The sequence below is a fragment of the Engystomops pustulosus genome, chromosome 6 (assembly GCF_040894005.1).
Source record: "Engystomops pustulosus chromosome 6, aEngPut4.maternal, whole genome shotgun sequence".
Classification (NCBI taxonomy): domain Eukaryota; kingdom Metazoa; phylum Chordata; class Amphibia; order Anura; family Leptodactylidae; genus Engystomops; species Engystomops pustulosus.
The window spans coordinates 189,059,832-189,082,340 of NC_092416.1; the positions used below are offsets into that span (position 1 = coordinate 189,059,832).

General features: G+C 43.6%; 1 protein-coding gene across 8 annotated transcripts in view; it reads right to left on the bottom strand.

The window, feature by feature from the left end:
• The window catches only part of GAS7 (growth arrest specific 7), a 252,855-nt gene that overhangs the window by 103,700 nt on the left and 126,646 nt on the right, over positions 1–22,509 (bottom strand). Inside the window, exon 1 of one of the 8 annotated variants that reach the window (XM_072112784.1) lies at positions 3,854–3,940. The exons of the other annotated variants lie outside the window; for them this stretch is intronic. Coding sequence (XP_071968885.1) covers positions 3,854–3,856 — 3 coding nt within the window. The 5' untranslated portion in view covers positions 3,857–3,940. Of the gene's footprint in view, positions 1–3,853; positions 3,941–22,509 lie in introns of those variants that run through there. 8 annotated transcript variants of the gene reach the window in all.

Genomic DNA, 22,509 nt, shown 5'->3' on the forward strand with positions numbered 1-22,509 from the left:
CAGTATTATAGTTGTTATATTCTTGTACATAGGGGGCAGTATTATAGTAGTTATATTCCTGTACATAGGGGGCAGTATTATAGTAGTTATATTCCTGTACATAGGGGGCAGTATTATAGTAGTTATATTCCTGTACATAGGGGGCAGTATTATGGTAATCGTATTCCTGTACATAGGGGGCAGTATTATAGTAGTTATATTCCTGTACATAGGGGGCAGTATTATAGTAGTTATATTCCTGTACATAGGGGGCAGTATTATAGTTGTTATATTCTTGTACATAGGGGGCAGTATTATAGTAGTTATATTCCTGTACATAGGGGGCAGTATTATAGTAGTTATATTCTTGTACATAGGGGGCAGTATTATAGTAGTTATATTCTTGTACATAGGGGGCAGTATTATAGTAGTTATATTCCTGTACATAGGGGGCAGTATTATAGTAGTTTTATTCTTGTACATAGGGGGCAGTATTATAGTAGTTATATTCTTGTACATAGGGGGCAGTATTATAGCAGTTATATTCCTGTACATAGGGGACAGTATTATAGTAGTTATATTCCTGTACATAGGGGGCAGTATTATAGTAGTTATATTCCTGTACATAGGGGGCAGTATTATAGTAGTTATATTCCTGTACATAGGGGGCAGTATTATAGTAGTTATATTCCTGTACATAGGGGGCAGTATTATAGTAGTTATATTCCTGTACATAGGGGGCAGTATTATAGTAGTTATATTCCTGTACATAGGGGGCAGTATTATAGTAGTTATATTCCTGTACATAGGGGGCAGTATTATAGTAGTTATATTCCTGTACATAGGGGGCAGTATTATAGTAGTTATATTCCTGTACATAGGGGGCAGTATTATAGTAGTTATATTCCTGTACATAGGGGGCAGTATTATAGTAGTTATATTCTTGTACATAGGGGCAGTATTATAGTAGTTATATTCTTGTACATAGGGGGCAGTATTATAGTAGTTATATTCCTGTACATAGGGGGCAGTATTATAGTAGTTATATTCCTGTACATAGGGGGCAGTATTATAGTAGTTATATTCCTGTACATAGGGGGCAGTATTATAGTAGTTATATCCCTGTACATAGGGGGCAGTATTATAGTAGTTATATTCCTGTACATAGGGGGCAGTATTATAGTAGTTATATTCCTGTACATAGGGGGCAGTATTACAGTAGTTATATTCCTGTACATAGGGGGCAGTATTATAGTAGTTATATTCCTGTACATAGGGGGCAGTATTATGGTAATCGTATTCCTGTACATAGGGGGCAGTATTATGGTAATCGTATTCCTGTACATAGGGGGCAGTATTATAGTAGTTATATTCCTGTACATAGGGGGCAGTATTATAGTAGTTATATTCCTGTACATAGGGGGCAGTATTATAGTTGTTATATTCTTGTACATAGGGGGCAGTATTATAGTAGTTATATTCCTGTACATAGGGGGCAGTATTATAGTAGTTATATTCTTGTACATAGGGGGCAGTATTATAGTAGTTATATTCTTGTACATAGGGGGCAGTATTATAGTAGTTATATTCCTGTACATAGGGGGCAGTATTATAGTAGTTATATTCTTGTACATAGGGGGCAGTATTATAGTAGTTTTATTCTTGTACATAGGGGGCAGTATTATAGTAGTTATATTCCTGTACATAGGGGACAGTATTATAGTAGTTATATTCCTGTACATAGGGGGCAGTATTATAGTAGTTATATTCCTGTACATAGGGGGCAGTATTATAGTAGTTATATTCCTGTACATAGGGGGCAGTATTATAGTAGTTATATTCCTGTACATAGGGGGCAGTATTATAGTAGTTATATTCCTGTACATAGGGGACAGTATTATAGTAGTTATATTCCTGTACATAGGGGGCAGTATTATAGTAGTTATATTCCTGTACATAGGGGGCAGTATTATAGTAGTTATATTCCTGTACATAGGGGGCAGTATTATAGTAGTTATATTCCTGTACATAGGGGGCAGTATTATAGTAGTTATATTCCTGTACATAGGGGGCAGTATTATAGTAGTTATATTCCTGTACATAGGGGGCAGTATTATAGTAGTTATATTCCTGTACATAGGGGGCAGTATTATAGTAGTTATATTCCTGTACATAGGGGGCAGTATTATAGTTGTTATATTCCTGTACATAGGGGGCAGTATTATAGTAGTTATATTCTTGTACATAGGGGCAGTATTATAGTAGTTATATTCTTGTACATAGGGGGCAGTATTATAGTAGTTATATTCCTGTACATAGGGGGCAGTATTATAGTAGTTATATTCCTGTACATAGGGGGCAGTATTATAGTAGTTATATCCCTATACATAGGGGGCAGTATTATAGTAGTTATATCCCTATACATAGGGGGCAGTATTATAGTAGTTATATTCCTGTACATAGGGGGCAGTATTATAGTAGTTATATTCCTGTACATAGGGGGCAGTATTACAGTAGTTATATTCCTGTACATAGGGGGCAGTATTATAGTAGTTATATTCCTGTACATAGGGGGCAGTATTATGGTAATCGTATTCCTGTACATAGGGGGCAGTATTATAGTAGTTATATTCCTGTACATAGGGGGCAGTATTATAGTAGTTATATCCCTGTACATAGGGGGCAGTATTATAGTAGTTATATCCCTGTACATAGGGGGCAGTATTATAGTAGTTATATCCCTGTACATAGGGGGCAGTATTATAGTAGTTATATCCCTGTACATAGGGGGCAGTATTATAGTAGTTATATTCCTGTACATAGGGGACAGTATTATAGTAGTTATATTCTTGTTAATAGTAAGCAGTATTATAGTAGTTATGGACACATCACAGTACTACTACTCCCATCCTCTATATATGGGCACATCACAGCATTACTACTCCTATCCTGTATATATGAGCACAGCACAGTACAGTACTACTACTCCTATCCTGTATATATGGGCACAGCACAGTACTACTACTCCTATCCTGTATATATGGGCGTAGCAGAGTACAGTACTACTACTCCTATCCTGTATATATGGGCACAGCACAGTACTACTACTCCTATACTGTATATACGGCACAGTACTACTACTCCTATCCTGTATATATGGGCACAGCACAGTACTACTACTCCTATCCTGTATATATGGGCAGAGCACGGTACTACTACTCCTATCCTGTATATATGGGCACAGCTCAGTACTACTACTCCTATCCTGTATATATGGGCACAGCACAGTACTACTACTCCTATCCTGTATATATGGGCACAGCACAGTACTACAACTCCTATCTTGTATATATAGACACAGCACAATACTACTACTCCTATCCTGTATATATGGGCACAGCACAGTACTACTACTCCTATCCTGTATATATGGGTACAGTACAGTACTACTACTCCTATCCTGTATGTATGGGCACAGCACAGTACTACTACTCCCATCCTGTATGTATGGGCACAGTACAGTACTACTACTCCTATCCTGTATATATGGGCACAGCACTACTACTCCTATCCTGTATATATGGGCACAGCACAGTACTACTACTCCTATCCTGTATATATGGGCACAGTACTACTACTCCTATCCTGTATATATGGGCACAGTACTACTACTCCTGTCCTGTATATACAGCACAGTATTACTACTCCTATCCTCCACATACGGTACAGCACAGTACTACTATTCCTATCCTGTAGATACTATGGGCACAGCACCTGTAGATACTATGGGCACAGCACAGTACTAGTACTCCTATCCTCCATATACGGCACAGCACAGTACTACTCCTCCTATCATGCTGGGGGTTACACCTACCATGTGCAGTAAGCTCCTCGCATGTGTTGCGGCCGCGTTGCTCTCAGCTCTGCTGCACGGAGTAGGGATGAGGATGTAGTGTGGGGGCAGGAGCTGCTTACACTACAAGATGTGGATGGAGCAATCGGGGAGACACCATGTCCCCCCCCCCCGCAGGGGCTTAGATCATACGGAGGACACAAAGCTCCACCACAGCAGATACTTGTGGTCAAGTTTAGGGGAAGAGAAAGAAAGGATTGTAGTCCATGACCTTGGCCGTGAGCCCAATCCCTACAAAGATCCCTATGAGTGGATGTGAGGGAGTTCTGTTGTCTGGATGGAGGCCTCGTCCTTGTGTCCCCGGGCAGGGCCACAATTATCTGCTGGAAGGGGCCCGGAAGGCAGGGACCTTCTATCTCCAGGCGACCTTCCTATTGTCCATCTCCCTTGTATCTCCCCTTCCCAGTGGTGCAGCCATCTCCTGTAGACCGACCCATCGCCAGTGGAGCCACCAATGTCCTAACAGATGTCCCATCCATGATCTCCCATCCTTCCCTATATATGTGATCCATTGCCTCCATCATCTCATAATACATATTATATTATGTGGCCGAGTGTGTGTGATGGAGACCACTGAAGCTCCGGCATGAGAGCGTGGAGAAGGCCTCTCCGATCCTCTCTCACAGCGGAGGACAATATATTAGACGCTGTCAGGAAGCCGGAGGGCACAGGAGACGACTTGTATACACAGGACAATACCATCCGGCTTCCTTCCTCCAGCACCGCACGACTTACACTCTAACTGACGTGTGTATAACCAGCACAGCCATCACAAAGATACAGACAGAGAGGCCACGAGGAGAGGAGAGGGAGAGGCCACGAGGAGAGAGGGAGAGGCCACGAGGAGCAGAGAGAGAGGGGGAGGCCACGAGGAGAAGAGAGAAAGGGGGAGGCCACGAGGAGAAGAGAGAGAGAGGGACGCCACGAGGAGGAGAGAGGGACGCCACGAGGAGGAGAGAGGGACGCCACGAGGAGGAGAGAGGGACGCCACGAGGAGGAGAGAGAGAGGCCCCCAGAGGGAGACGGACGCCCCCAGAGGGAGAGAGACGCCCTACACCCCTGCCGTATAGAATAAGATTTAGGGGCAGCACTGTTCTTAAATGCTCACTAATCCTAAGAGTCTAATATTCTAAGTCTTTGTTTGACCCATGATACGGCCTTTGTTAGTACAACCAGAGACTGAGAAAACTGTCCATATAAGTTGTACGTCTCCACGGTGTCCATTCCTCCCGATAAGCCAAGACCCATGGCAGGGCTGACCACTTCTACTTCTCGAAGTTCAAGAGTACACTATCAAGCGGCACCAACCCTCAAGGCCAAGTGAAGTTTGAGTAATGGTGGATCTCCTGTGGGTCCCATGATCATAATGATGTGGTGGTGACGTGGTCATGGCCCTCTAGAGATGGGGATTATGGAAGAAGGAGCTTAATCATCTTTACTTTAACCACAACATCTTTACACAAAATCTGGCCACAAATGGGTTTAAGACTTTTCCCGTGATGGTGGACTTCAATCACGCTGAGTTTTAGGACCACTTGTTGTTGTAAATGTTTGTGGCCCAAAAGACGGTAACGGCAATGAAAGACGGAGACCAACAAGGTGGATGTTATCTTGACTCAAGGATCTTCACGTGGCCTTTGAAACTGGTCAAACTTAAGCAGTTCACAAACACGGCCGGATACTTTTACCTAACGGTGGCCCCCAGTCAAGTCGAGTTTCAGCGCTCTATGGTGTTGAAGATGTTTATGGATCTCTTGGAGACAAGGGTGGAAGGGGGAAGTACGGTGAAGAAGGAGACCGAGGTCTGAAACCACCTAACTACTAGTAGACTGCGAACCGAGGACTCGAGGACTCTGTATGGTCCAACTCCCACCACTACATGACTATGTCCATCTATATCTCACCACTACATGACTATGTCCATCTATATCCCACCACTACATGACTATGTCCATCTATATCTCACCACTACATGACTATGTCCATCTATATCCCACCACTACATGACTATGTCCATCTATATCTCACCACTACATGACTATGTCCATCTATATCTCACCACTACATGACTATGTCCATCTATATCTCACCACTACATGACTATGTCCATCTATATCTCACCACTACATGACTATGTCCATCTATATCTCACCACTACATGACTATGTCCATCTATATCCCACCACTACATGACTATGTCCATCTATATCTCACCACTACATGACTATGTCCATCTATATCCCACCACTACATGACTATGTCCATCTATATCTCACCACTACATGACTATGTCCATCTATATCCCACCACTACATGACTATGTCCACCTATATCCCACCACTACATGACTATGTCCATCTATATCTCACCACTACATGACTATGTCCATCTATATCCCACCACTACATGACTATTTCCATCTATATCTCACCACTACATGACTATGTCCATCTATATCCCACCACTACATGACTATGTCCATCTATATCTCACCACTACATGACTATGTCCATCTATATCTCACCACTACATGACTATGTCCATCTATATCTCACCACTACATGACTATGTCCATCTATATCTCACCACTACATGACTATGTCCACCTATATCCCACCACTACATGACTATGTCCATCTATATCCCACCACTACATGACTATGTCCATCTATATCTCACCACTACATGACTATGTCCACCTATATCTCACCACTACATGACTATGTCCATCTATATCTCACCACTACATGACTATGTCCACCTATATCCCACCACTACATGACTATGTCCATCTATATCCCACCACTACATGACTATGTCCACCTATATCCCACCACTACATGACTATGTCCACCTATATCCCACCACTACATGACTATGTCCATCTATATTTCACCACTACATGACTATGTCCATCTATATCTCACCACTACATGACTATGTCCATCTATATCTCACCACTACATGACTATGTCCATCTATATCTCACCACTACATGACTATGTCCATCTATATCTCACCACTACATGACTATGTCCATCTATATCTCACCACTACATGACTATGTCCATCTATGTCTCACCACTACATGACTATGTCCATCTATGTCTCACCACTACATGACTATGTCCATCTATATCCCACCACTACATGACTATGTCCATCTATATCTCACCACTACATGACTATGTCCATCTATATCTCACCACTACATGACTATGTCCATCTATATCTCACCACTACATGACTATGTCCATCTATATCTCACCACTACATGACTATGTCCATCTATATCCCACCACTACATGACTATGTCCATCTATATCTCACCACTACATGACTATGTCCATCTATATCCCACCACTACATGACTATGTCCATCTATATCTCACCACTACATGACTATGTCCATCTATATCTCACCACTACATGACTATGTCCATCTATATCTCACCACTACATGACTATGTCCATCTATATTTCACCACTACATGACTATGTCCATCTATATCTCACCACTACATGACTATGTCCATCTATATCCCACCACTACATGACTATGTCCATCTATATCTCACCACTACATGACTATGTCCATCTATATCCCACCACTACATGACTATGTCCATCTATATCTCACCACTACATGACTATGTCCATCTATATCTCACCACTACATGACTATGTCCATCTATATCTCACCACTACATGACTATGTCCATCTATATCTCACCACTACATGACTATGTCCATCTATATCTCACCACTACATGACTATGTCCATCTATATCTCACCACTACATGACTATGTCCATCTATATTTCCCCACCTTCTTACAGAAGCCTCTTCCCCAAGATCTCGTTTTGCCCATTCATGCCGTTTGTCAACAAAGGAAACCCCACAGGAAGGAAGAACTTCAGCGCTGGATCCTGCCGGCGTGACCGGACATGGTGGTGCAATCTAGTGACCGACAAGTGATGACATCAGAACATAACGCTCCGCATCATCAGAGGTCAGTTACATCTGCTCATTTACTCCAATCACATCCAAAGCCTCTTATCACCAGTATAAATGCAGCTTTGGAGGGGACTAGAGTCACAGGTCCCACTTTTCCCACCCACACACTGTTACTGGAGCAGTTCCCGCCATAAGGTGCTACACAGGACAGAAATTGACCATTTCCATAAACCTTGTAGAATAGGAGCAGGTGAGGTCATCAATACTTGGAGTTTCCGAGAGTCACCGAGGTCCTGACACCCGCGGTAAGTTCCCGTTACACGAGTTCTGCTTTTCACACTTTCATCATCACAAGAGTTTTTTATGCTCAGATGTGGCACAATAATATTTGGTTTCTATGGTTTTCTGTCTCTCCCTGCCCAAGAGTTCAGGCGCATCTTACAGTGTTTGAGGCTCCCGTCACCATGGAGATTATTACTGGGTGACAATACATCAAAGCCGAAAATCTGCAACACAGCGACAACATCATCAGAAGGTAACGAGAGGACAGGAACACAGGATAAGAGGATCACCGACCGAAGAGGAGGCCAAGAGAGGACACAAATATACCACTAATTACACACATAATACTACAAAATACATAAAACTACTATAATACTGCTCCCTATGTACAGGAATATAACTACTATAATACTGCCCCCTATGTACAGGAATATAACTACTATAATACTGCCCCTATGTACAGGAATATAACTACTATAATACTGCCCCCTATGTAAAGGAATATAACTACTATAATACTGCCCCCTATGTACAGGAATATAACTACTATAATAATGCCCCCTATGTAAAGGAATATAACTACTATAATACTGCCCCTATGTACAAGAATATAACTACTATAATACTGCCCCTATGTACAAGAATATAACTACTATAATACTGCCCCCTATGTACAGGAATATAACTACTATAATACTGCTCCCTATGTACAAGAATATAACTACTATAATACTACTCCCTATGTACAGGAATACAACTACTATAATACTGCCCCCTATGTACAGGAATACAACTACTATAATACTGCCCCCTATGTACAGGAATATAACTACTATAATACTACCCCCTATGTACAGGAATATAACTACTATAATACTGCCCCCTATGTACAGGAATATAACTACTATAATACTGCCCCTATGTACAGGAATGTAACTACTATAATACTGCCCCCTATGTACAGGAATATAACTACTATAATACTGCCCCCTATGTACAGGAATAGAACTACTATAATACTGCCCCCTATGTACAGGAATAGAACTACTATAATACTGCCCCCTATGTACAAGAATATAACTACTATAATACTGCCCCCTATGTACAGGAATATAACTACTATAATACTGCCCCCTATGTACAAGGATATAACTACTATAATACTGCCCCCTATGTACAGGGATATATCTACTATAATACTGCCCCCTATGTACAGGGATATAACTACTATAATACTGCCCCCTATGTACAGGAATATAACTACTATAATACTGCCCCCTATGTACAGGAATATAACTACTATAACACTGCCCCTATGTACAGGAATATAACTACTATAATACTACCCCCTATGTACAGGAATACAACTACTATAATACTGCCCCCTATGTACAGGAATACAACTACTATAATACTGCCCCCTATGTACAGGAATATAACTACTATAATACTACCCCCTATGTACAGGAATATAACTACTATAATACTGCCCCCTATGTACAGGAATATAACTACTATAATACTGCCCCCTATGTACAGGAATATAACTACTATAATACTACCCCCTATGTACAGGAATATAACTACTATAATACTACCCCCTATGTACAGGAATATAACTACTATAATACTGCCCCTATGTACAGGAATATAACTACTATAATACTGCCCCTATGTACAGGAATATAACTACTATAATACTGCCCCTATGTACAGGAATATAACTACTATAATACTGCACCCTATGTACAGGAATATAACTACTATAATACTGCACCCTATGTACAAGAATATAACTACTATAATACTGCCCCTATGTACAAGAATATAACTACTATAATACTGCCCCCTATGTACAGGAATATAACTACTATAATACTGCCCCCTATGTACAGGAATATAACTACTATAATACTGCCCCCTATGTACAGGAATATAACTACTATAATACTGCACCCTATGTACAAGAATATAACTACTATAATACTGCCCCTATGTACAAGAATATAACTACTATAATACTGCCCCTATGTACAGGAATATAACTACTATAATACTGCCCCCTATGTACAGGAATATAACTACTATAATACTGCCCCTATGTACAGGAATATAACTACTATAATACTGCCCCTATGTACAGGAATATAACTACTATAATACTGCACCCTATGTACAGGAATATAACTACTATAATACTGCACCCTATGTACAAGAATATAACTACTATAATACTGCCCCTATGTACAAGAATATAACTACTATAATACTGCCCCCTATGTACAGGAATATAACTACTATAATACTGCCCCCTATGTACAGGAATATAACTACTATAATACTGCCCCCTATGTACAGGAATATAACTACTATAATACTGCCCCCTATGTACAGGAATATAACTACTATAATACTGCCCCCTATGTACAAGGATATAACTACTATAATACTGCCCCCTATGTACAGGGATATATCTACTATAATACTGCCCCCTATGTACAGGGATATAACTACTATAATACTGCCCCCTATGTACAGGAATATAACTACTATAACACTGCCCCTATGTACAGGAATATAACTACTATAATACTGCACCCTATGTACAGGAATATAACTACTATAATACTGCCCCCTATGTACAAGAATATAACTACTATAATACTGCCCCTATGTACAAGAATATAACTACTATAATACTGCCCCCTATGTACAAGAATATAACTACTATAATACTGCCCCCTATGTACAAGAATATAACTACTATAATACTGCCCCTATATGTACAGGAATATAACTACTATAATACTGCCCCCTATGTACAGGAATCTAACTACTATAATACTGCCCCCTATGTACAGGGATATAACTACTATAATACTGCCCCCTATGTACAGGATTATAACTACTATAATACTGCCCCCTATGTACAAGAATATAACTACTATAATACTGCCTACTATGTACAGGAATATAACTACTATAATACTGCCCCCTATGTACAGTAATATAACTACTATAATACTGCCTACTATGTACAGGAATATAACTACTATAATACTGCCCCCTATGTACAAGAACATAACTACTATAATACTGCCCCCTATGTACAGGAATATAACTACTATAATACTGCCCCCTATGTACAAGAATATAACTACTATAATACTGCCCCCTATGTACAGGAATATAACTACTATAATACTGCCCCCTATGTACAGGAATATAACTACTATAATACTGCCCCTATGTACAAGAATATAACTACTATAATACTGCCCCCTATGTACAGGAATATAACTACTATAATACTGCCCTCTATGTACAAGAATATAACTACTATAATACTGCCCCCTATGTACAGGAATATAACTACTATAATACTGCCCCCTATGTACAGGAATATAACTACTATAATACTGCCCCCTATGTACAGGAATATAACTACTATAATACTGCCCCCTATGTACAAGAATATAACTACTATAATACTGCCCCCTATGTACAGGAATATAACTACTATAATACTGCCTCCTATGTACAAGAATATAACTACTATAATACTGCCCCCTATGTACAGGAATATAACTACTATAATACTGCCCTCTATGTACAAGAATATAACTACTATAATACTGCCCCCTATGTACAAGAATATAACTACTATAATACTGCCCCCTATGTACAGGAATATAACTACTATAATACTGCCCCCTATGTACAGGAATATAACTACTATAATACTGCCCCCTATGTACAAGAATATAACTACTATAATACTGCCCCCTGTAGATAATTTTGGCCATTATATTGGGGTCAGTAATTTGGGTAGAATGTCTCTGGAGGGGACACATTGTTTCACATTAGACGTTGCTCGGGGCGATGACGCTCTCTTACCGCAGAGATTCTTCGTGGCTCCTTCGGGGTTTTGGTTTGTTTGAAAGAAAAACTCAGTTGAGTCGTTTGGTTTCCTATAATATCTAAAAAAAACCCGCAAGTGCAGTAATAACCGGAGAGGAGGAGTCAGGAGGAGAGCGGAAAGGTCTCACTGTACTGACTACACACTAACCAGCCGTCTTATAATGTAATGACTCTCTAATCACTGGCGAACACCCCAGGGAGCTCTCTAATGACTGGGGCACACCACAGGGAGCTCTCTAATGACTGGGGCACACCACAGGGAGCACTCTAATGACTATTGTACACTACAGAGCACTCTAATGACCAGGGTACAATACCGGGAGCACTCTAATGACTATTGTACAGTACAGAGCACTCTAGTGACCGGGGCACACCACAGGCAGCACTTTAGTGACTGTTGTACAGTACAGAGCACTCTAGCAGCTATATTATAGTACAGAGGGCACTCCGATAGACAGCTCCCATTATGACTCCTATAATGATGATTCATCAGCCAATTTATTTTGGGAAAATGAAAAACTGCCATTTTTAAGAGATACAAGTAAAATTTGGGAAAAGTGGGAGTTGTTTAAAGATGACATTCCCATTGGCTGCCCCCTGTTGGTCATAGCTGGAGCACAGCGCCATCTTGTATGACTCTTTACAATAGCCGTAGGGGATAACGCTGCCTCCCTGTCCCTCCCCCGGTAATGGTTTTTTGGAGATCGATGATGTCATCATATTTATTTATTTATGCTAATTTCCAGCTCTAATTAGAGAGGCTCCGACTTCATGCTTTAATTTATCACAAAACACGAGCAGCTGTTTCCTCTCCCTGGATCTCACTTTCAGCTGTCGCTGCGTCTGTGTCTCTCAGACTGAGCTCATTACCGGCTGATAGCAGCGAGCAGGCACTTAAAGGGACGGGACCTCACATCCGGCTCGCCGTGCGCTGGACATGGAATCTGCTGACCCAATTATAGAGGAGTCTGAGCAATGGCGGATGTCATCCTTCATCATCCAGTGTAACATCCAATGATTAGTCCCCCAGGTTCAGGAGACCCTTACACATAGCGGCCACCCCCTTCTGGGTGCTCTCATGCTGGCTCCAATAGTATATATCTATATCTTATACCTCATCATTCCTGGTCTTCAGCAAATCTCTGATAGGGCCCCTAATGCTAAGGCACCTTCCTGTGGGAGGAGCTGGGAGAAGGTGCCTTAGCATTAGGGTCCTGAACACAGATTTGCTGAAGACCAGGTCTGTTACGATCAGGGACAACGCAACGGGACAGGACAGATTGGATAAAAGGATGTGTGATGCCGCATGTTAGTCGTCCCCCATGTTCCTCGGTGTCCGTAGCTCTTTGACTTGTTTCAGAGTCTCCCCTCTGGTTTCCTTTGACAATCCCATATTGATTCCTTATTGATCCGGCCTGACTATTCCCACCTTTGCTTTACCTCCTGACGGATCTTTCTGAATGATCTGGTGCTTGTCTGTCCCTGGCACCTCCTGAGGCGGGGGTGGGGGGTCACTTAGATAACATCTATATGAGTAACGGTGGGTCCATAACCCAGAAAGCTGCAGAGGACACCTCTCAGTTCTGTTGGATCTGGATACGTCTTGTGAATCCAGCAGAAGCTTTGGACTGGGCCTGGTGATATACACAGTCCCTGGTGGGCTGGTGCTCTGTCAGACGGGGATGCACAGTGTTCCTGATGGCCCGTTCCATAGCCGTACAATAGACAATGCTCTGCCTGTGCTGTACGGTCTCGTTCTGGGTACGCAGCCCTGGCAGGAGCGCCTGCTATGTGACTATTCAGTAACTTTGCGCTTCAGTGTGTTGATATTTTCAGGTGTGAAGAACAAGTTCCTATTAACGTTATCTGGCGGCGGCGGTGGCGATGGGCAGGGGGGCTGCACCCTGACATATTTATAAACATCATGTACCCAGCACCCGTGTCCTGCCTCGCTGCGTCCTAAGCCTGAGCTCTGCCGGGGCGGCACGCCGGACCCGGAGGAAACTGGTTCCAGAGAAATTCTACTAAGTCCTCAGGATTGTCCATTGATTTCCAGATCTAACAAATAACCGACCTGGAACAAGATGTCCGAGACACGACCCACATGCTATGGAGACCCCACGGATGTTCTACATCTCAGGACCCCCCCCCCCCCCCCCTCAGCGATCACGTTCCTACATTACATTTTATAATCCATCACACCACCAGCAGATTAAGGCAGATACGTAACATCTGGGGGATGTACCCGGGACCACCACAAGGAGACCCCACTGTCCTCCAGTCCTGGGTGGTCAAAAACTTGTTATTTAGTCTCGTTGAGAAGACACAGAGAAAGATGGAAAGTGCAAAACAACCTCCTACCGCCAAATATTCATAACAGATATGTAATAATATAACTCCCATCATGCCTCAGGACAAAGCGCAGCCACAAACTCCTCATACAATGTAATATCTACAAAACACAAGGACTTCCCCTTTAAGTAGCCTCCTTCAGATCTGGGCAACGGAATTGGCAACCAAAGTTAAGCAAGAGCAAGATCCAACACATCAACAAGACGGATAGAAGTGAAAGTGAGACATCCAGCCACTAGAGGGCGCAGCTACTTACAGAAAACTAAGAATATAACTACTATAATACTGCCCCCTATGTACAAGAATATAACTACTATAATACTGCCCCCTATGTACAGGAATATAACTACTATAATACTGCCCCCTATGTACAAGAATATAACTACTATAATACTGCCCCCTATGTACAGGAATATAACTACTATAATACTGTCCCCTATGTACAAGAATATAACTACTATAATACTGCCCCCTATGTACAAGAATATAACTACTATAATACTGCCCTCTATGTACAAGAATATAACTACTATAATACTGCCCCCTATGTACAGGAATATAACTACTATAATACTGCCCCCTATGTACAGGAATATATCTACTATAATACTGCCCCCTATGTACAGGGATATAACTACTATAATACTGCCCCCTATGTACAAGAATATAACTACTATAATACTGCCCCCTATGTACAGGAATATAACTACTATAATACTGCCCCCTATGTACAGGAATATAACTACTATAATACTGCTCCCTATGTACAGGAATATAACTACTATAATACTGCCCCCTATGTACAGCAATATAACTACTATAATACTGCCCCATATGTACAGGAATATAACTACTATAATACTGCCCCCTATGTACAAGAATATAACTACTATAATACTGCCCCCTATGTACAGGAATATAACTACTATAATACTGCCCCCTATGTACAGGAATATAACTACTATAATACTGCCCCTATGTACAGGAATATAACTACTATAATACTGCCCCCTATGTACAGGAATATAACTACTATAATACTGCCCCCTATGTACAGGAATATAACTACTATAATACTGCCCCCTATGTACAGGAATATAACTACTATAATACTGCCCCCTATGTACAGGAATATAACTACTATAATACTGCCCCCTATGTACAGGAATATAACTACTATAATACTGCCCCCTATGTACAGGAATATAACTACTATAATACTGCCCCCTATGTACAGGAATATAACTACTATAATACTGCACCCTATGTACAAGAATATAACTACTATAATACTGCTCCCTATGTACAAGAATATAACTACTATAATACTGCCCCCTATGTACAGGAATATAACTACTATAATACTGCCCCCTATGTACAAGAATATAACTACTATAATACTGCCCCCTATGTACAGGAATATAACTACTATAATACTGCCCCCTATGTACAGGAATATAACTACAGGCGGTCCCCTACTTAAGGACACCCGACTTACAGACAACCCATAGTTACAGACGGACCCCTCTGCCCACTGTGACCTCTGGTGAAGCTCTCTGGATGCTTTACTATAGTCCCAGACTGCAATGATCAGCTGTAAGATGTCTGTAATGAAGCTTTATTGATAATTCTTGGTCCAATTACACCAAAAATTTTGAAACTCCAATTGTCACTGGGGCAAAAGAAAAAAAATTCTCTAGAACTTCCATTATAAAATATACAGTTTCGACTTACATACAAATTCAACTTAAGAACAAACCTCCAGACCCTATCTTGTATGTAACCCGGGGACTGCCTGTACTATAATACTGCCCCCTATGTACAGGAATATAACTACTATAATACTGCCCCCTATGTACAGGAATATAACTACTATAATACTGCCCCCTATGTACAGGAATATAACTACTATAATACTGCCCCCTATGTACAGGAATATAACTACTATAATACTGCCCCCTATGTACAGGAATATAACTACTATAATACTGCCCCCTATGTACAGGAATATAACTACTATAATACTGCCCCCTATGTACAGGAATATAACTACTATAATACTGCCCCCTATGTACAAGAATATAACTACTATAATACTGCCCCCTATGTACAAGAATATAACTACTATAATACTGCCCCCTATGTACAAGAATATAACTACTATAATACTGCTCCCTATGTACAAGAATATAACTACTATAATACTGCCCCCTATGTACAGGAATATAACTACTATAATACTGCCCCCTATGTACAAGAATATAACTACTATAATACTGCCCCCTATGTACAGGAATATAACTACTATAATACTGCCTCCTATGTACAGGAATATAACTACTATAATACTGCCCCCTATGTACAGGAATATAACTACTATAATACTGCCCCCTATGTACAGGAATATAAATACTATAATACTGCCCCCTATGTACAGGGATATAACTACTATAATACCGCCCCCTATGTACAGGAATATAAATACTATAATACTGCCCCCTATGTACAGGGATATAACTACTATAATACCGCCCCCTATGTACAGGAATATAACTACTATAATACTGTTCCCTATGTACAAGAATATAACTACTATAAAACTGCCCCCTATGTACAAGAATATAACTACTATAATACTGCCCCCTATGTACAAGAATATAACTACTATAATACTGCCCCCTGTGTACAGGAATATAACTACTATAACACTGTCCCCTATGTACAAGAATATAACTACTATAATACTGCCCCCTATGTACAGGAATATAACTACTATAATACTGCCCCCTATGTACAAGAATATAACTACTATAAAACTGCCCCCTATGTACAAGAATATAACTACTATAATACTGCCCCCTATGTACAAGAATATAACTACTATAATACTGCCCCCTATGTACAGGAATATAACTACTATAATACTGCCCCCTATGTACAAGAATATAACTACTATAATACTGCCCCCTATGTACAGGAATATAACTACTATAATACTGCCCCCTATGTACAAGAATATAACTACTATAATACTGCCCCCTATGTACAGGAATATAACTACTATAATACTGCCCCCTATGTACAAGAATATAACTACTATAATACTGCCCCCTATGTACAAGAATATAACTACTATAATACTGCCCCCTATGTACAGGAATATAACTACTATAATACTGCCCCCTATGTACAGGAATATAACTACTATAATACTGCCCCCTATGTACAAGAATATAACTACTATAATACTGCCCCCTGTGGATGATGAATGTGATTACAGTCCTCTATAATGACCTAATGATTGGAGTATAATGGTTTTCTCACTGTTTATATTATATAATTTCCATGTGATTACAATGTAGCAGTTGTAACGAGATTGTCACTATGGTAACGGGAGGAATCGGGTGACAATGACTTCAGTGTCTGTAGGTTGTTAGTTTTTTTATTGCCGACTTGTAGATTCTTCTTATGATATTTACTGGAATATTATGTGTCCTGGGGTCCTCATAGACCTCCTATCCCCCCGGCATCATCTGACTTCCCACAATATCAACATTCTCCTATCCTGAAATGCTCTGTGCTGCAGGGAGCAGTCTGCCCTCCTTAGCCATATTCCTTTAATTGGGTTGGATATAATACTTCAGACATCCGCTCAATGGGTCATTCTCCTGACAACCAGATATATAGCACACAGTGACGACACAGCAGCAGTATAACAGCAGGAGCTGCAGCAGATATGTGGGTCAGAGGGGATAATTGGAGGCCACTCAGACAAGACTAAGCAATCCCTGCACTGATTTAGGTCAGTAACAGGTTAAATGGCTGTTACATTGCAGCAAATCCTTGAAATCCCACAGAGAAGGTGAGAAAATAAATCAGCAGTTCCAGCGCTCGGCAGGGAATCTCTCATCTGCCGTCGAGTTAATATCATCCTTAACATTCAATATACAAGACTATGGGAGTCAGACAAGAGGTGGCCGTCACACCGGCAGCTCGGGAGCGCCAGGCGATCCCACCGGCAGCTCGGGAACGACAGGCGATCCCACCGGCAGCTCGGGAGCGCCAGGCGATCCCACCGGCAGCTCGGGAACGACAGGCGATCCCACCGACAGCTCGGGAACGACAGGCGATCCCACCGACAGCTCGGGAACGACAGACGATCCCACCGGCAGATCAAGAATCATAAACGATCCCACCGGCAGCTCGGGAACGATAGACGATCCCACCGGCAGCTCGGGAGCGACAGACGATCCCACCGGCAGCTCAAGAATCATAAACGATCCCACCGACAGCTCGGGAGCGACAGACGATCCCACCGACAGCTCGGGAGCGACAGACGATCCCACCGACAGCTCGGGAGCGACAGACGATCCCACCGACAGCTCGGGAGCGACAGACGATCCCACCGACAGCTCGGGAGCGACAGACGATCCCACCGACAGCTCGGGAGCGACAGACGATCCCACCGACAGCTCGGGAGCGACAGACGATCCCACCGACAGCTCGGGAGCGACAGACGATCCCACCGACAGACCAAGAATCATAAACGATCCCACCGGCAGATCAAGAATCATAAACGATCCCACCGGCAGATCAAGAATCATAAACGATCCCACTGGCAGATCAAGAATCATAAACGATCCCACCGACAGCTCGGGAGCGACAGACGATCCCACCGACAGCTCGGGAATGACAGACGATCCCACCGGCAGATCAAGAATCATAAACAATCCCACCGGCAGCTCGGGAGCGACAGACGATCCCACCGACAGCTCGGGAACGATAGACGATCCCACAGGCACATCAAGAATCATAAACGATCCCACCGGAAGCTCGGGAGCAACAGACGATCCCACCGACAGCTCGGGAGCAACAGACAATCCCACCGGCAGATCAAGAATCATAAACAATCCCACCGACAGCTCGGGAACGATAGACGATCCCACCAGCAGCTCGGGAACGATAGACAATCCCACAGGCAGATGAAGAATCATAAACGATCCCACCGGAAGCTCGGGAGCGACAGACGATCCCACCGACAGCTCGGGAGCGACAGACAATCCCACCGACAGCTCGGGAGCGACAGACAATCCCACCGACAGCTCGGGAGCGACAGACGATCCCACAGGCAGATCAAGAATCATAAACGATCCCACCGGCAGATCAAGAATCATAAACGAACCCACCGGCAGCTCGGGAGCGCCAGACGATCCCACCGGCAGCTCGGGAGCGCCAGACGATCCCACCGACAGCTCGGGAGCGACAGACGATCCCACAGGCAGATCAAGAATCATAAACGATCCCACCGGCAGATCAAGAATCATAAACTATCCCACCGGCAGCTCGGGAGCGCCAGACGATCCCACCGGCAGCTCGGGAGCGCCAGACGATCCCACCGGCAGCTCGGGAGCGCCAGACGATCCCACCGGCAGCTCGGGAACGACAGACGATCCCACCGGCAGCTCGGGAACGACAGACGATCCCACCGGCAGCTCGGGAAAGACAGACGATCCCACCGGCAGCTCGGGAAAGACAGACGGTCCCACCAGCAGCTCAAGAACCATAAATTATCCCACCAGAAGATCGAGAACAAAAGACAATCCCACCGGCAGAACAAGAACCATAAATGATTCCACCAGCAGAACGAGAGCCAAAGACAATCCCACGCCCCGATATCACTTCCCACAGATGTCATCCATGCACAGCGGCGCCTGGTTGTAAAATTAATTTTGCTCTTGATGAATTTGTGGAGAAGATGAAAGTGAAACATGAAGTGACGGCAGAGAGATCACAGGACTCCGGTCAGAAACGTCTCGTAACGGTCCGGACATCAAGCGACAAGTATCATAACCTCCACCCCAAAACACAGGAACCTCCCGACCCCCGGTCATCACATTAGTGGAGGCTTCATGTCCTAGGACAATTTAAAGAACTTCATTTTTTTTTTTGCTCAAATTATTTTGACAATACCCTAAATTTATTACAGTGTTTGCACCAGTTTTCTAACTGCACTGGAAAAGAACATAGAAACTGCTTGTACAAGTGTTTATAAAGTGTCTGCGCCAGTTCTGTCCGACAACAGCACCTAAAGCGGCTGTTACTTCTTAGTCCGACCGTGCACCACATTTATTACTGACGTGCGACATGAACAAAGTGCACACAAAAATATAAGGTGTCACTTCATCACTGCATCTGCCCGAGACATCACTGGATCAGCCCGAGACATCACTGGATTTGCCCGAGACATGTCTATCTGGAGGAGGGTGAGTTGCATCTCCTCGTACATGGCCCTTGTGATCGCTCCCCGCTGGAGGCTGCAGATGCTGGAGGTTGTTCCTTCCGGTCCATGCGCGGTCAGGATTCTGTTCCTGGGAGACGCCGCCTTGTGCTGACATAACAAGCAGCTGTGCTCCAGCTGTACCGGGCCCCAAACATGGATAGGGGAGATGGAAGCTGTCCAAGCATAGGAGGACGGGCGGTGCACCCCCATTACACGATCATCTACAATAATCCAGAATATACTGGACCCGAGATCCCGAGGATGACGTGTTATCGGGTGCCGGATCATCAGATGGCGGGTTATCGGGTGCCGGATCATCAGATGGCGGGTTATCGGGTGCCGGATCATCAGATGGCGGGTTATCGGGTGCCGGATCATCAGATGGCGGGTTATCGGGTGCCGGATCATCAGATGGCGGGTTATCGGGTGCCGGATCATCAGATGGCGGGTTATCGGGTGCCGGATCATCAGATGGCGGGTTATCGGGTGCCGGATCATCAGATGGCGGGTTATCGGGTGCCGGATCATCAGATGGCGGGTTATCGGGTGCCGGATCATCAGATGGCGGGTTATCGGGTGCCGGGTCATCAGATGGCGGGTTATCGGGTGCCGGGTCATCAGATGGCGGGTTATCGGGTGCCGGATCATCAGATGGCGGGTTATCGGGTGCCGGATCATCAGATGGCGGGTTATCGGGTGCCGGATCCTCAGATGGCGGGTTATCGGGTGCCGGATCCTCAGATGGCGGGTTATCGGGTGCCGGATCATCAGATGGCGGGTTATCGGGTGCCGGATCATCAGATGACGTGAGTGATGGATTGAAGGCGTCTACACCTGGGCTTTCTCACTCTGCAACTCCAAGTAACCAATCACAGCTCAGTGTTACATTTTCCGAAATTCTTTCATAAATGAAATCTGGGATGGAGACGATAAGTGAGGCCCTTTATAACCTGAGTGACTGCCCCCTGGAGGATAGAAGCCGCGGGAGCCCCGGCTCTGCTGAAACTTGTCGTTCCCCATCCTCATTGGGCCCCTGTGAGGTCTTAAGGAAACATGGCTGCCCTCCAGGTGACCCCCGCCCCCTCCGTCATCCAGGGGGACGCAGCCAGATGCTTCGAATTACTGCAAAGTCCTATAAATATTTGGGTCTTTCAAGATGTCCCAAGACAACTCCCCAATCCTCAGGAGATAAGGGAAGTGGTACTGTGCATCGTCCATACAGGGGGAGAGACGAGGGAAGTGGTACTGTGCATCGTCCATACAGAGGGAGAGATGAGGGAAGTGGTACTGTGCATCGTCCATACAGAGGGAGAGATGAGGGAAGTGGTACTGTGCATCGTCCATACAGGGGGAGATACGAGGGAAGTGGTACTGTGCATCGTCCATACAGAGGGAGAGACGAGGGAAGTGGTACTGTGCATCGTCCATACAGAGGGAGAGACGAGGGAAGTGGTACTGTGCATCGTCCATACAGGGGGAGAGATGAGGGAAGTGGTACTGTGCATCGTCCATACAGGGGGAGATACGAGGGAAGTGGTACTGTGCATCGTCCATACAGGGGGAGACACGAGGGAAGTGGTACTGTGCATCGTCCATACAGGGGGAGACACGAGGGAAGTGGTACTGTGCATCGTCCATACAGGGGGAGACACGAGGGAAGTGGTACTGTGCATCGTCCATACAGAGGGAGAGACGAGGGAAGTGGTACTGTGCATCGTCCATACAGGGGGAGACACGAGGGAAGTGGTACTGTGCATCGTCCATACAGGGGGAGACACGAGGGAAGTGGTACTGTGCATCGTCCATACAGGGGGAGACACGAGGG